General features: G+C 34.3%; 1 protein-coding gene across 5 annotated transcripts in view; it reads right to left on the reverse strand.

Moving 5' to 3' along the window:
* SIPA1L2 (signal induced proliferation associated 1 like 2) overlaps positions 1-17,672 on the reverse strand; it is a 141,373-nt gene that overhangs the window by 52,796 nt on the left and 70,905 nt on the right. For all 5 annotated transcript variants that reach the window (XM_048935151.1, XM_048935150.1, XM_048935147.1 and 2 more), the window contains exons 6-9: positions 15,082-15,256; positions 12,398-12,501; positions 6,351-6,508; positions 4,313-4,889 (exon numbers count right to left, since the gene is read on the reverse strand). In XM_048935151.1, coding sequence (XP_048791108.1) covers positions 4,313-4,889; positions 6,351-6,508; positions 12,398-12,501; positions 15,082-15,256 — 1,014 coding nt within the window. The remainder of the gene's footprint in view (positions 1-4,312; positions 4,890-6,350; positions 6,509-12,397; positions 12,502-15,081; positions 15,257-17,672) is intronic.

A 17,672-nucleotide genomic window follows, 5' to 3' on the forward strand; every position in this document is an offset into this window, starting at 1 on the left:
TTCCCTTTACAGACGTGTATGCTAACAGCATAGGTCAAGGGATCTTCCCAAGGTCATAGTGAATGAAGAGCATGCCTTGTTCCACTGTTTGCAGGTACACTGTTTGCGCTTTATTTTAGTAATCATTACAAAGGCATGCACATTATCCAACTTTTGACATCTAATTTATAGGAGGCTGGTGTCTGTATATCATTCTCCCTCTCCATTTTCTACTTGAGCCAGAATTTGGGAAGAGTAGCTCAGTAGCTTATTGTGTGCATCCTACAGAAGCATGATCCAACCTAATTCAGGGCTTTACGGGGAGGGCATGGAAACACACAGCTGTGGACAGTGCAATGTCACTGAGACTGGCTAAAGCTGTCACAAAACCATTCCTTTCACCACCTGAGCCAGATGATTTGACTAGGTGCAATTTCATGGGAAGTTTAAGCAGATCTAACACCTTGTTACCTTTCCCTTGCATTACACTACGTCTTGTGCAGCCATGCAGACAAAGATATGACTCATCTAAAAAACAGAGGCTTTTATTGTTTTCCTTGCTTGTTTGTTTTTCTAATAATATTTCAAAGGAGTGGCGGGCAGAGAATGAACAGACTGTCCCTTTCAATTACAGCTACAACCAAAGCATATCAACATCAACAAATGAACTTAAAGCAAACATTAAGCTGCAAGTTACCTTCACAGCTTCCTTTTTATGCTTCCTGTTTAGACAAATCTTTGTCCATGTTTGCTTTAGAGCCTGGAAGGATGGGAGGCCTAACTTTAATTCCCCCTCAATCCAATGGTTGGTGGGAAAAACTCTAAAGCATTTGTATAACTTATGCCTGCAAACTGGCCAGCTGAAAGTCAACATTTTCAATACCTTAGTAAGTTTCAAAGCATTAGCACTATCACCTTTAGAAATTATTTTCTATACAGATATTTACTACCTATTAGGAAAAATTAGAACGTATGCACACACACAAAGAGCTACTGTAAGGCTACTGTTAGGGAGCTGATCAACCCAAGAGAAAATCAAGGTAATCCCATCATTCATTAAGGTCTAACCCTTACCAATCTGTGAAGCATCAGAAAGATGTTGCAAGGATCAGATATTTCAAGAATCATTGTCTGACAAATTTAGGCTATGTAATCTGTAGCACATTGACTTCACAGACCTTCTGACGGCGTCAGCTTCAAAGCTAAAATGTGAAAGTCATTATTCAAATGCCCAATACATATTCTAGGGTTTTGTTTACCAAATCATGTTCTGGATCTTCCCATTGAAATTATTAAATAATTATTTCCCTTGTCATTACTCAGCAGTAAGTTATTTACGTGCATGTATTATTAGAGTTACTCAGCAGACTGAAAACACTAAGCTTTAACTCTCAGCTTTACCTTCAGTCCTGGCTAATTTTCAGCAAAACTTCATAATTTATAGCAGAGAAGTGCAAATTAAAATTTTCGACTCCTTATTACTATCCTTATATTTCTGCCACGAACTTCTGAAACATATATCCAATATTTAGTCACACAATGACTATTACAATCAGGAGCTGCTGATGGATGAAATTTTATTCTCTCAAAAGCACACAAGACGATGCTGGGGGGAGCAGATACATGTTTGTTGCTATGTCCCAATTATAGAATACTGCACAACAAATGCACCAACGTATACAGACTTCCTCAACTCAGAAGAGTCAGAATCTTCTTCAAATTGGTTAAATATTTGGAAGGTTAAGAGAGATGAAAAGCGATCAATTCTGCTTTAGATTCAACAAGTCCTTAGCAAGGTTAAAAGATTTCCAGGAGATCAAGTGCCCCACAGGCACATCCCCTAAAATATGGCATGGCATCATACATAGTAATGTCACATAAAACAAAGTACTCTCCACTTTAAAGCAGATCTTTCTGTTTACTTGGCTACTGTTTCTGTAAACACATGGCTGTGCCTGAAGGAAGAGATGGCTTCGCTTCTCTGGATACACTTAATATAGATGAAATTAAAAAACAGATCTTCTAAATCCCATGAAGGAACCAGGAAGCATAGAGGCTTCTAATGAACCCTTGTCTACTGAAATTGTTATCCAAAGATCCATTCAGGGTTCTCATTTAATCCCTCTCTCTGCTTTGCTCTATTATCCTAACATCCAGATCTACAGCTTTTCTGCCTTAAAAGACAAGTCTGTCAAGTTCATCTATAGTTTACTTTTCCTCCTCTGCAGCATACCACTTAATATTCCTCCTCCAATACAGAGCTGACTCTAGATTGAACAATCACAGCTCTTTCTTTTAGGCCAGAACTCATTCTTTTGGTTCAACCTGAAATCACAGACCACAGCTTTTCACTTCTTTGCTTAATACAGGTATTCAGAGAGACATCCTATTCATTTTGATAATTCAAAGTCAGACAATAAAGTTAATTCTTTGACAATCTCAGTTTTTAAAACCACTGAATGAAACACGCTTAAGAAATGTTTGTACTGAGGCCTGGAAAGATTTAATCATCCAGTCAGTGGAGCTTGCTAATTTGTCACAGTTAAAGCTTTCAAGTTTAGCACAGTTGTCAACCTTAGATGTGTCCTGAGTCAATTAAAAGGGTTTTAAAGTATATATATATGTGAAGCATTGAATCTGTTTCAAATGCTTTTTTAGTGGTTTTAAGTGCCATCTCTGAAATTCTATACAAAAATACAGATAAGGAACATTCAACATCATAAAATGACTAACTGATTATACAGCGCAGCTTTCAAAATAAAGGAATTAGCAGAGGAAAAAAGAAAATATGATGTATGAAAAGAAGATGAAAAGCATTTTTAAAAATTGTATGACAGTTATCTTTTTAAGCAAGAGAAAGTTGGAAAGGTGGTAGTGAAAAGAGGAGGCAGCCAGGGTTCATTAGAATAGTTATCTGAAAATAATATTCAGATTATTTTGGCAATAACTGATGCAAAATTTTGAGGCTTAAAGGCTATACGGCAAATCTTGTCATAAAGAGGAAGTATTCAAGTCAATTAAGCAATATTATTGTGACAGATGCTTACTTCCTCATAAAACAGAACACCATTCAAATTAAAAGCTGAAGCTGTGGCGACGATCAGATGATCGTGTTATCATAGCATATAGATTATCACTTTGTATTCAATTACTTCATTTTACAGATCTACCCTCAGAAGCTGGCATGTTTGCATATTTTGTAAAACCAAAGAAATGAAGAACAGCAAAGAAAGTTGTTACAACTGCTGACAGCAGAAGTTTTCATTAGAAATCTGAACCATTTTCCCACCTGTGTTAAGTAGGTGAAAAGTTATATTATCCATTGTGGAATATATAATAGCAGGGGACTAAGCATACGCTAATTTTCAGAAGGAAAATATCTATGCAAGGAAAGTGAAGCTGAATGCCCCAATGAAAACAATAATAGCAAGAAAAGGAGTCCAAAGGCCTCCATCATTGAAAAAAAAAAAAAAAAAGATGATTATTTAGAGTAGAATATCATGCAATGCTACATGTGTATGTAGAACTAGAGAAGCCCTGAAACATCAGCTGCAGTCCAGCATGAAGAGGGTAAGCGTAACAATTCCTGTTCAGTACAAGGCTTTTTAATATAAAAAAAGCTAACACCATATATAGGGCACTTAATTTAAGATCAAAGGGGCAAAAAGTGTAACCACATGGAGGAGATGTATCAGTGGTTTTACTTTGGAGCTCCTGTCAGTCCTTTCACACTAACTGGAATAGGTACAGGACAGTTAACTAAGGGTCGTAAGTACCTGAAAATCATTATCCAGTCAGGTGTAAAAACTGGCATTGTTAGGTCTAGTTTTCTTCATTCCCTGCTTTTGCTCAGTACAAAAAAAGCAAATCTGCAGAATTTACACAACTTTTTCTGCTAAGATTCACAGTTTTTTTTTTTTTTGTTTTTTTTTTTTTTTTTTTAAATAGCAAATTCAAGTGAGAATATTTTATACACGTGAGATTTTGTGTATTTTTAATTCAAGGTATATTTCTACCTAAAAAGGTGTGAGTTGAGAATAGGCTACAGCAAGGGAAGGCAAAAAGTTAGCCTTTCGGTACTGACTTCAATATTGAAACCATCCATAGCCTCAAGAAGTCTATCAAATTACTGGTATTTGTTTTCTCATCCCTGAAAATGGTTTGATAACTTATCTCATATGCTGTGTGAGGATTACTTTTCGTAATGCTCTCTGAAGACTGAAAATGGTACTGAAGTACAAACAGAGGACGCTTTTAATTATATCTCAAAGGAGCTGTAGAGAAGCAACTCTTCATAAAAATTTTGGTATTCCAGCTTAGTCATTGTACTTACTTCAAGTCTTTGAACAATTTCTCTGATGTCTTCAGCACAGTTATCCGCTGCAGACAGAAGAATACATTCGCCTCTTTCGTAAAATATTTTGATGCTCATTAATCCAGATGTCCATCCAATAACATCCCTGCAGGAGCAGTTAAACACAACGTTTTTTGATTCCTTTTCAATCAGCATGATAAATTCATTGGAGATTCCAAGGAGACATTCAATGTCAGAAGACTGGCCAAAATCTCGTGCAATCACATTCCACATAATTGCTCCAACACTGAATAAGTGGGCATCTTTCCTTGGTTTCACTTTCTCCTTTTTTTTTGCTCCTAAAGTAATAAAGCTAAACTTCGCTGAAGTATCCACTGTAGCTGTGGTAACAAAGTTTTCTGCCAGATCTTTCAAGTATTCTTGACGTGTCCTTGTGGCCATGGCTCGAAACTTTTCCGACTTATGTGCTGCATTTTCAGCATTAATAACTTTGGCTAAAAGAAAGTCCCTAAAGACTGCTGATTTGGGAAAAGTTACTCCTTTGGGAATGGGTGGACCAAATGGAGGTACATCTTTTGATCTTGAAACACCAACACTAAAAATAGAAAAAATGCAATGGTCAATTCCTTAAAAAAAAAAAAAAACAACACAAAAACAAAACATCAGAAAACAAGCAGTTATCTATGCAGACCAGTTACAACGATAAGTTTAGTTTTAAAATGTAAATTTTCAGATATTTTAGACACAAAGAAAACTTATTTAGCCATTTGTTTTAAAAATGTTTTTTCTTTCTAAATACGTGACATAGTGAATGTATCCTTATAACACAATGATTATCAAGGATGAATTCTTAGGGGGTCACTGACTCCTTTCTTTAATGGAATAAATTTATAAATTCTTTGCAAGATATAAATGAGATCTAAGCATTTTTTAAAACAATTTTTTATTTAAATCTATCACTTTCAGTTTTCATGTAATTTCATTAGATCTAAGAAAAATATAAATAAAGTTGATATGAATCTTCAGACATCTTGCAATGTTAAGATGTGAAGACAGAAAAGGTATCAGTGTCAAACTGTCTATAATGGAAGCACTGCCACTACTAAATTCATAACATTTCTTAATATCTTCAATTTTTCATAGAGAAAGTTTACAGCAAAATGTAAAGGAAATAAAAACATTTTTCTCATTGATACTCTGTTATAACTACAATAGGTAGCTTGGAAAGGTATTTAATCCATAAAAGAATTTTAAAGTAGCATGCAAACTACATACAACTACTATGAGATTGACTGAAATGCAGGCCACGTTTGCCATCATTTAGTAACAATAAAAATGAACTTATGAAATATCACGTAAGAGTATGCACAAAAGAGCTACTAAAACAAAATCAAGTTTCTATAACACATCTTCTCCAGCAATATGATCCAACCTCATGATGCATTCTGAATTTCATATTAAACAAAATATAAAATTCACAAGTGTTAAATCTGTGCCACTGTCCTTGAAGTCCTTCTCATTCTTTGCACACTTCCCAATCAGTTCAGAAATATGCTTCCTCCTTGGTAAACTTGTTAGAATTTATGATACTGTAATTTAACTGTGACAGTCAAGATTAACTGAAATTTGAAATACTACATTCCCCAAAAGCCCTAAGTCAAGTACTTAGTCAAACTCAGGGACTCATATACATTAACAGCATTCTAAAATACTTTATTTTAAACCATTTTCCTACTTTAAGAAACATGCAATACAAATTCTGAACTAATTTCTATTGCTATGATTGGAAAACTTACTTTTAGCAACCTGTCATAGCCCCTTTTTGTGTTCGTAAATCAAGATGCAGAGCTCTGCAAAAGTCATTTAAATCTTACAGATTGTGCATAGTGATTCTAGATATGTGCAAGGAAGACAATGGTGTCTCAAATTCATGCAAAATGAAGTATAAATCTTAAAACTGTACACATAATACCTCTAGCATGCATAAAAAGGTTAGAAAGGCCAGTTGCATTGTATTCTTAGAAGCAAACTTAAATACTTATAAAGCTCTACTCACCTATAGCACACATTTTCAGTGCAAGGATTATGCACTTTGACTATGACAAATACATGTTGAAAGTGGGAACGAATATTTTTTGGAGTAAAAGGAAGTGCTCCTGGCTCTTGGAAGACAATGGTAACTATATCATTTCCTATATGCCTTTTTCTTAGCAGCTAGACAAGAAACATGCATTGAAAAATTAGTTAAATTAAATAAATCACAATTTCTTCATTTTAGCAAACAAAAAATAAATGATTTTTTTTTTCCAGAAATAAACTTTCAAGTTACGATATTTTGGATGCTGGAAATAAAGGATATCAAGCTGAACTGTAAAAAGACAGGAAAAACACCACAACTGGACTAAGTTCACAAAAATACTAATGAGTTTTTCCACATCCCCACACTAGTTCTGCATAGTTTCAGCTCACTTCTCTCTTATTCTACAAGAAAAAAATTATCTTATTTCAGTGCATCAGAATATTAATTAAAATCAGTTCCCCTTTTACAGCATAATATCTGTCTTAATACAAAAAACATTTGATTGTATTTCTCAATGCAATTTCCTCTTCCATATTGCATTTTTATTTAGTATCATCCTTAATGTGATTATCTTTTATTTTAATAGATTATCATGAGTATCATCACAATCTATATATAGCTGCATAATTCAAGAGAGCCAAGACAAAATATTCATGGAGAAACAATAGCTACTAGAAACTGTATTATTTTAAGCAAGACTTCTGATGAAACTTTAAAACATATATCAGAAAATAGCATTTGATTAAGTCATGTGACTTGATCATCTTATCAGATTTAAGATCAAAGTGAATGTAACTGCCTATTTGAACAAGTTACAACGTGCATCCTTTTGCACACAAATCATGCTATAAACTCACCATGTGGAACTTATCACAGAAATAAATGCATCAGGTAAATCTTAATTTGCTGAGCTAGTGAACCATATATTTAGATCACAGTAGTGAAACAGAAGTTCATATTAAAGAGATTATTATTATCTCACAGGTTGGAATTTACACTGCAGTAAAGTTTCTAGGACACTTTCCAATTACAAGGTACAAGGTGATTCATTACTGTTTTGGTTATGTAACTGCATCTGACCATTTACTCTTTCTTGCCATAGAAAATGCCTCATGCTTCTGCCTATACTTTTCCACAGACAAAATTACAGAAAAAATAGAAAACCATAACCTTTTAAAAATTGTATTTATTTCAAGGCAATCACTGCTTGCAAGTATATTTTCTGCTTTTGTAGAACTCTAAGAGATTCTGCTTGCTGCCACAGGTTACTTAAGCAAGTTCCTTACTAAGAGGCAAGTTTTAGAAATGTTTGAAATTGTACTATAAAAAAAGTCCTTTACACAACAACGGCAGTTCACATATCCTATGTCTTGGCTATTATTTCAAGAGCTTCAAACAGTAAGAGACACAAAAACTGTAAATATGAAGTCATCATTTTTAAGAACCTTACCAAGTTTGCTGAGATCTTAGTGACTTCTTCAACATTTTAAAATAAAATCAGCATATCACTATTATAAATAACTGTCATGCATAAGTGGTCAGTGAACGTTAACACAATGCAAAGCGCAGCCATATGTCTGTCCACAGAGAGTCAAAATGCAAGGACGTAGAAAGGGAAGAGAAAAATTGGGGTGATCTGGAACATGGAAAGAAGTGCTCTGGATAGGATAAAGGAACAGGAAAATAAAGTACTGAATGGAGAAGGAGGAGGGAACACATACTTCCCCGAAAAATGTGAATTAAGGATAGCATACTGAAAATGAAAGAGGAATTGAAAGAAACTGGAACTAAGCAAGAAGAATTGTAAGAAACTCTCTAGTTTCTATTCTGTAACTTATATATCCCTCCCAACTTTCACATCCTTCCCCAAGCCCCCAGTTCTCAGTTTCTGCTTCCTCTCCCATTTTGAGGTCTGCTCAGGTGTTGTTTTCTTTCCTTTTCCTCACCCCCTCACCCTTCTGCCTTTCTAACATACTCTAAAGATTCTCATGCCAATGCAGAGCACAGTAGGAACTCTCAACAGGGTACACGGGTCACAGAGAATTACTTACAGTAAGGAGATACCAAACACTCTGACATCATTCCAGTATCAATATAAACTGGCATGGTAGAATTTAAAAATGAACCCAGTCAAGTACGATAGGCAGCCAACAGGAAACCAGCGAAATTTTATTTGGGAATGCAAGACACACAAAGGGGAGTCCAGTAAGGAAAATATGTTAGAAAAGCAGAATCCATTTGATTAAAAGTACTTATACCAAATAATAATTACACTAACTTTGAGATTTTTACTAGAATACACAATTCTTAATTTTCAGATATGCATCTCTGAAGCAAAGTATTAGCTGTCATAAAACTTAGAACATTTACAGGCTATATACAGCCATAAATATCTATCCATTTGTGCAGAATTTTATCTATCTCATCAAACTGAGAAACAACGTATTCTTGTTGTAGTTGCAGTGACAAAATGCTCTCTTCATTAAAATAAATTCCAAGAGTAAAAAAAAACCAAAACCACAATACTTATTTTAGCACATTTCTAAAATAAATGGCTTTAAAAAATATTAATTTCAATCTGTCATTAATCTGCACTAAAACCAGAAAAAATATCAAAAGATATTTCATCAGATCTGGTAAAAATGAGTTTGACATAAGCATATGTGTGGTTATCTCAAGCGTTTCAGCAGTAGGTTAAATTCAAAAAGTTCATTTCACTCTTGCATATCTGTTTCAAGTTTTCATTAAACCTGGTGAAAACTGAATTGATTTAGATTATTCAGCTCTTACTATGTGTATATAGGCAGACTGCAAATATGTGAATGGGAAAAATGCAAAGGAATGATTTGGAAAGGGACTTTGCAAAGGTAAAGTTTAAAGGAGATGGCCTTAAACCATGACTTGAAGAAAAGGCCACTGAAGGAAAAGGAACTCGCCACACCAGGGCTGGCATTCTTTTCTGTCCTAGGGAAGGAGCAGCTGACCTGGAAGTTCTCAGCTTATATTGCAGCCAAAGTGAATATTACCTTGGTTTTTGGTTCTCCTGCTGGCTCTAAAACTAGAGGGATGTCCTGATCAGTGACCAAGCAGGGCGTAGTTATGTCCTGGAAGAAGCAACAAACAGTTCTGGTGTGGCCTGGTTTTGGCTCACAGGTATTTGGAATCTAAGAAAAGTTCAGTGCTTGTTCTTCGAAGGTCTTATTTCTAGATGATGAGGAGTAATCCAGTATTTTGTTCAGTCATTGTCAAACAAAGGATGTAGGGAGAGGGTGTGATAACCTCATTGCCAGTAAATATACAATATGCTAATAAAAAGTAACTATTGAATGGAGGACTTCATTACTAATAGAATCCAAAAGGAAAATTACCATAATCCCTAAAAAATTCCCCTTTTTTGGCTACGTAGAATTAGTGTGATGACTCCTGAAGAGACGAACAACATCTGCATTCCACATCACCTGTAAGTGTCTCTCTGTTCTGTTTCAAGCACAACTGACGTAACTGCATTTGTGGTCTTCAGCATCTAAAATGTTTCAAGGAAAAAGACCTAATCCAATTTTAACTTAGTTTGTGAAAGCTAGGTTAAAATCCTTGATAATTTTTTTCACAGTATTCATTTTGGTGATAGAAGAAAATTTAATAATGATTGCAGATACTTTTTGAACATTAAGGCTGGCTAAATTCTGGTCATTTGGGTGAACTTGTTGTCACACTTCATTAAGGCAGTGTCCGTGCTGCGCAAATAGTACTAGATTCCAGCACCTAAAAATAATGTGGGGGTGAGGTGTCTTCAGATAGACATGGTATTAAACTTGGAAAACTGACGCATTATTTTGATCCCAAGAAAGCAATGAATAACAACATGATGCTTCTACTAAATACTGAACCTGTTAAAGTGACAATGAGTGCTTACTAAAACACTGTGGGAAAGGAGTGTTTGTTGCTGGGGAAAACCATGGAGTTAAAAGGCTGTTATTTACAACAACTGTCACCTGTCGATAAAGAGACACTCAAGGAAATGACAAGAATGTAAGGAAAGTAGAAGAAGAAGTGAAAGGACAGGAACAGGGAGTGGCTGAGCAGAACAGCAGTACAGCTGTACAAACTGCAAACAATAGTGAAAATGAGCGGACCGAGTCAAAAGGATATCCTTTCCTCACAAACAAGGGAAAGTCATGAAAGATGATAAAAGTAGTAAACTCCAAATAAGGTCATATTTACTGTCAGTGCCTGTGATTAACTATGAAAACGTTTATTTTTCTTCTTTTAGGCAAGCTCATTCAGTGCATTATATCATAATAAAATGTACAGTTTTTCCAATTTACATGTACTTTTTCCAGGTAAACATATTCAGATTTTTTCTATTACAGTTTCTTCATCTGTGCCTTGCTAGCTTGTAAAGTTCTTGCAAATATATTATACATATACTAATAAACTGAAATATAACAATGTTTTTGGAGTGTTTCAGGATTTCAGAACCCTGGCTTTAAAGTTATTACTGAAAATGTACAGTACTGTAGGAAAACTTGGGCTATTTAACAAAAACGAAACAGCCAAGTATTCTTGTGTGCAAACCAAAGCAAACACTTCAAATGAGAGTTAAACCATTATGACAGATTACAGAAACAACAACTCCTTACTAAATTAATCCTGTATAGTAATTAAAATTCAGAGAAGTGAAGATATTGATAACAATTTGTTATCTTGATTACTAGCTACTGTCAGAGCTGAGTGTGTGAAGCAGCTGAACATTCTGCCCTCTAAAAGGCACACACTTTCATATATGATTTGTCCAAACATTCATATTATTCACATGATAGAGAATTTTTATATTTTTATGCCTAATTTTGTTTCTTTACACCACATCCTAATCCTGTGTCATACAGTAAAATTCACAGTTGTCTTAACTGTTTAGATGAAACTGTTCGTTAAAGAGTTCTGAGGTAAGAGAACTGACTACCTGAGTCACATTACATACCTCCATTGCAAACTTCATTTACCCTGTATTAAGAATTTTTATTTTTTTTTCTTGTATCCTTTTGTTGCTGCCTTGATACATCTCTTTCCTTCCACAAGTCCTATTGACAGGGCAAGACACTTAAGGTGCAAATCATATGGTTTAACAATAACTAACCCAACTTCTGCACACTGTTCACAAAGAAAACTGAGATAGTATCTTCATTTCATGACAACCCTCCAAAATAACCCAAGTCTTTATATCTCGCACCAGAGGGAGATAATATTCTATAAATAAATACAATATTTATTTCTGCAGAGTTAAAGAAATGTAGACTGGTAGTGTAGAAAGTCAGAAACTATCAGTAGTCTGAGCAGTAATTCTGCTGTTAAGTTATGATGTTGATATATTATACCAAATGTGCTTGTAGTTTTTCAGTTGGTTATAAGAAATATCTGAGACAGGCAAGACAGAATAACCTTATTGGTGCACACTTTGGTTGCTGTGCTATTGTTTAGCCATCCTTAATGCTTTAAAGATATTTTGAAAATCAGGTAAGCAAAGAGAATTATCAGAAGTAAGTACACGGCAGTTTTCTGACTTCACAAGCAGACCCATTGAAGGATACAATTAGGCAAAGAATATTAAGCTGATGCATCAGTAAACATTTTAAGATCTGCAGCATGAAGTAGAGTCATTTAGAAATCTTATCACATGCACATTTTTTTTACCATAAGACTGTTTTCAAGCTTTATTCCAGGCAACATTTAAAACATATGTAAGATATAAACCAACTCCAAATTGAAAATAACTGATTGACCATGGGCAACTGTACTGTGTAATAGCACTGTGAAAAGTAAATATAGAATCAGTTAATAAAGTATAAAGATATTACAAACATCATTTGATCAAGAAAAAAAAAGCAAAAAACCAACATAATCACAAGATTATGAGACACTTCATATAAAAACAATTCAGCTCAATTAAAATAAGTACTGTTTGAGAAACAGTAACTCTGTGTTAATATCTATAAAATAAAATTATACAAAAGTGGTAAATAACATACCTGTTGCCTGTTACTGGGCATGTATGGAAGCATTGTTGATACATGAAACATTAACTCATAATCTTTGTAAGTAGTATAGAGGGAATGAGTTCCTGTTGAATCAGCTGAAAATGAATTTAATCATAAGGTCAGTAAAATAGAACATTCATATGACTTTTTCGGACACCACTCTTTACATGCTATGATTTAAATCTATTAATGCAATTTAAAACTTTTTTCAGTAGAATAAAAACAATTTGTATCAGCTAAAAATCTGTTCTGTAACTTCATATTATGACAGACAGATTCTGCAAGAAGTTACTCTTAGGGATTGCTGCCTAGGGGATAAACAAATTTCGTATAAGCCAGTACTGTAAGATCTTAATATTTCATGGGATAAATAAACAAATGATTTAGTTTTGTATTATATACATATATTATTATTATTATTTAAAATCGTAATAAAGACAACTGACTAATCCCATTCTTTACCAAAAATAAAGTACTGGGAATGACACTTCAAATCTCACAGTAAAACACATACTGCAGATCAGACATTTTAAAATCACAGAATATGTACATAATACGTTGTACAACGATGTAAAGATAATTTTGTTGGGAATTTTCAGAGTTTTAAAAATTATTGAAATACACTTCATATCAGATATGACTTTTTATTAGGTAGTTTAGAAATAGAGTTCACATTTCAGAACGTTTACAGCAAATTAGATGGGATTTACTTTGCAGTCAGAAATTAATCGCTGTTATTCACTTTGATGTCTGGATTACTTAGGTATGACTAATTACCTTCAAAGAAAGAGCTTGGGAACTCTACTCTGCCAAGGCAGACCTCAATTTTTCTTCATTTTTTCAATGTTCGCCTATTTCTTTTACACAATTTTACATCTTTCATAAGCAATAAGTAATAAGCATTCTCTAGCATTCTTTTACATAGTGTTTATTTAGAAAATAAATATTATTTATTTAGAAAGCAGTGACCATATGTTATAATTGTTTATGAATACTTATAGATATTTAAAGGGTAGGTGGGGGGGTAGACTCCTTCGGTGCTGCCCAGCACCAGGACAAGGAGCAATGGACCCATAGGCAATTCTAAACCCATCTGGATGCTTTCTCAAGCAATCTGCTGTAGGGAACCTGCTGTAACATACACCTAAGTGTACCATTCAGCAGTAACTACACTGTATATTTATAGTCCTAAATTTGAAAGCATTTAAGTGTGTTTATAGTTTTGAATACATTCATATTACAATTGGCTTAATCAATTATATGTGCACAAATTATGTTCATTTACGTTCACACAATATGAATTAGTTTGATAACAAATAGGAAGCATAATTTCCATTTAAGTTTCTTATTTGGATTTTATTTTACAAAGTAACCATTATTGCATTCCTCTATTGTAAAATCCTTAATGAAATTAATTTCATTATAAACTTTGTGTCATTTTAGACAGGCAGAGTTTGGAAGATGTAGAAAGGGGAAATCAGCTAAATCTTACAATGTAAATATCTGCTTAAACTACACTGAGCGTGGCAAAGAGGGACAAAGTATCTTGAAAATAATCCCTTTTAAATACTAATTATAGAAAAGCAGATTGTTTAACTTTAAAAAAAAAAGTTTCTTATACAACATCCTACTCAGTCAAGAGATTTAAATTTAGTACTTTGACTTTGAAAATAAGCCAGAAAGTTTCTTTTGAAATTCAGTCCCTTATTTAAGTAAGCTGGAATTTTCTAACTCGGCAGATGCTCCACTGAACATTTCTTAAGTACCTCTCTGTCTGAATTTACAGAATGGCTGCTACTATAAACTTTTCTCTGCTAACAGTTTTAGCAAACAGCATACCTGGACTATGTTTTTCTGCACCTTGTTCTTTTCTGAATACTTATTTCACAAATTTTGGGGGGAAAAAAACAGCTAAATTTCTTTGAGTAATGAAGCACATCTGCTTTTGTGCAGAAAAGCATTTTTACCAAATGAAATAACACTACTGGTCTTAAATAACTTCATATAGATAAGAATTGCAGCTAGATTATCCTAAGAACCAGATTAGATCAGGTACACAGTGGTGGGAAGAACAAAGAAACTTGGAACTTATCTATTCCTAGATCTCTGTGATTATCCAAAAGACAAAAGATTGCACACAAGACAAGAAGGTCTTCCCTTAATTTCCTTTAATAATATCTTTCTCAGCTTCCTTCTTGGCAGCTTATCTTTAACAGTTTAAGCAACTTTCCCATTTGATTATAAGGACATGTAGTATATACAGGACAGCAGGATTTAATCGCTTAAAATGATGTACTTGGCTAACTATGTTTCTCTTTCACTACACACACTCATATAGCACACAAAAAACGATTTTTTTTTCCAGGATGTAGCTGACAAGCTACAGAAAAGATCACTGCTTATCGTGATCAGTTGACAAAATACTGTTAAAATCACATTAAACTAAAAAAATGAGTTAAGCTGAAGTTAAGGGCAGTGATGAGCAAAGCTAATAAAGATGTGTGTCATTGTTTCGTCAACACTGCAATTCCTATTTTTGCTATACTTCTTCTTTGTCTACCGTATAACATTACTAACCAAAATTCAAAGATATGACAATGAAAAGATAAAATGATATTTGCAGAAGATGAACTTGAGAACTGCAGTGCCTACCCTAGATCAGAAACATAACTTACTTTTGTTATCTAGCTGAGCTCTGTATTTACTAAACCCTTTTAGCCGTACTCTCTGGCCCAGCAGATCAAGGAACTCTTCAAAAGCTGGTCCTGCCATCTCATTGTTATACATTTCTTCTTCAGTGCTTTGGCCTGCTTTGCAGTAAAGGATACCAATCTTATGTTGAAAACTCAGCTGAAATAGAAAATAAAACAAAACAAAAAAAAAAACAATTACAGAGTAAAGGAAATTAGTATGAATGAAAATTATAATACTGACACTGTTAATGTCTAGCAGAAAACATTTGAAAATGCAAAACTGTGTGTTCTTATTTCAGAAATGAAGTCACCATATAAAGCAAAAAACAAACAAATATACTGAAAGAAAACCGGATTGTCACTATTCAAACAGCTAAAAACAGTGCAAGACAACTATTGTCTTACTGATGTATTGAAGCAACCTCTACTGCATGTTATAGTATTGGAATTTTAACTGGTAAATTTTGTGTATTTGTCCAAGGTGGGTTTATTTTCCCTTAGTTCTTCTATTTAAGATTCAGCCGAACCATTCCCTATACGTGAACTTTCCCCTCCACAACCTTCTAATTCAGTAATAGCAGCCATTCAGAAAATGTGCTTCTCTCAAGGCAATACAAAAACAGACTCACAGAACAATAATTTCCATTTTCTTGTTCAATAAATCTTGCGTCCACCCCATAAAATTGCCCGTTTAAACAACAACAACAAAATATTCAGTTTCCAAAGGTTCTAATATGTAAATACAAGTTCTATAACAACATACTTCAAGCTAGAAATCAAATAGTAGTTGAAGTTTTCTTAAACAAATCATTCTCAATGGTAGGGTATTAATATAAAAAAAGTTATTTCTTGAGTGGAATATGGTCCTGTTTTCTCAACTTTTATGCATGCTTAAAATGACAAATTGGAAACTCTATGTAGTACTACTATTATTCTTAACTGACAAACCAGTAGAGCTTCACAAACTGACAGACACCATCCGCTGTCTGTATACACACCACTCAGCTCTCCAGATGTTCAGACCAGATCTAATTAAACTTCAGGATTAGTGTCCAAAACAGGAATTATATTTAGACAGTTTCTCACATTAGATCAAAGGTGACAGGAATGGTCTGCTTCGCCTCAGTCATTTGTAAAACAGTCTATATTGTTAAGTATATTATATTCACAGAAATGCTACTGCTCTCATGTTTTATCACAGCAGTTTGTAGGAAAAGGTGTAAAATTAAAACACTAAAAGACTGAATCAAGGAAACATACACTATACAGAAGAAAAAGCATCAAAAATATAATTCCAAACTTCAAATGTTCCTTATCTTTCCTACTTCATGTAAAATGGAGAAATGTTACATTTATTGGAGAGTTCTATGCAAGGCAGTCACCAAGCATCAATTAGAACAAACAAACAAAAAAACCCTACAGTTTCCCAAATCACCCCTGAAGGAATAGAAACTCTCACTATGCTTTTACTAACCTAATTTTTTGTGCTTCATGATTTTAAAATTGAGGTTCCTTGTGTCCCATGAAATTCAGGGTCTAACTTGACAGCATTCTTGGTTTAATTATCTACCTTCAAGCACAACCAATACACAACCAATAGTGGAATATCCTAAAGATGTCCAAATTAATGTAGGTTACAGACAGAATCACTGACACTATGAATCTCATGCTCCAAAGCTAAATGTATTGAAATGAAGTACTAGGATAGCAGTAGACTATTAAAATCAATAGCAAAACCCTTCAAAACATCAACTAGACTGAAGTTCATTTCGTGTAATGAAATTAAAGTATCAGTGGGACAATTTATTTCCATGTAACCTTGTATAAAATGCCCTACTCTGCAATTTCATCAGATCTATATACATGTAAAAGCACACTACAGGACTTGATCTACTGGTATGTAACAGACTGTAATAATATACAATGGCAGCCCTTTCCCCTCTCTCACAAGTCCCAGTCCATCCTCTCCATTTGATATATGCTTTTCATAGGGTGAATCTTTATGTGCTCTCTACATATTCTGACTGAAGGTCATTAACCTTCAGATCAGTTAGGAATATAGAATACATACAGGCTCAGTAAGGACAGGAATGAGGAGTGACACTGCAACAACATTAAGCCTAGACCACACAGAGCACAGATCAACTAGAAATTACCATAGTTTGAAATGAAATGGGTCATCACGTAGAAGAAGATTCAGGGGTATGGATGTGTGCACTGCTGAAGGTGCCTGAGTTAGACCTCTAGTCTCTGGGGAAAGGCAGGGTTAAGATCCCAGTCTGCTCTTGCTATTTCCTCTTGATTGCCATATATACTATCCATCCAGAATGCCTCCCTGATTGATCTCCACATTGAAAGAGTGCCTGGGGAGAGCTATGTAGCTAATAAAATATTCTGGGCTGCATGTCAGGAACTTTTTATTCAGTGTAAAGCTAGCATGAACCCTAAATGGAAGAAACTGGAAGAACTGCTGATATAAATATCAGATTATAGGAAGCAGTACTGTTACTTGACACTTTTCAGCAGAGAATGAGAGTGCTTGTAGCACATTGCCACCTCTACCCCAGCTCAGT

The sequence above is a fragment of the Lagopus muta genome, chromosome 2 (assembly GCF_023343835.1).
Source record: "Lagopus muta isolate bLagMut1 chromosome 2, bLagMut1 primary, whole genome shotgun sequence".
Classification (NCBI taxonomy): Eukaryota; Metazoa; Chordata; class Aves; order Galliformes; family Phasianidae; genus Lagopus; species Lagopus muta.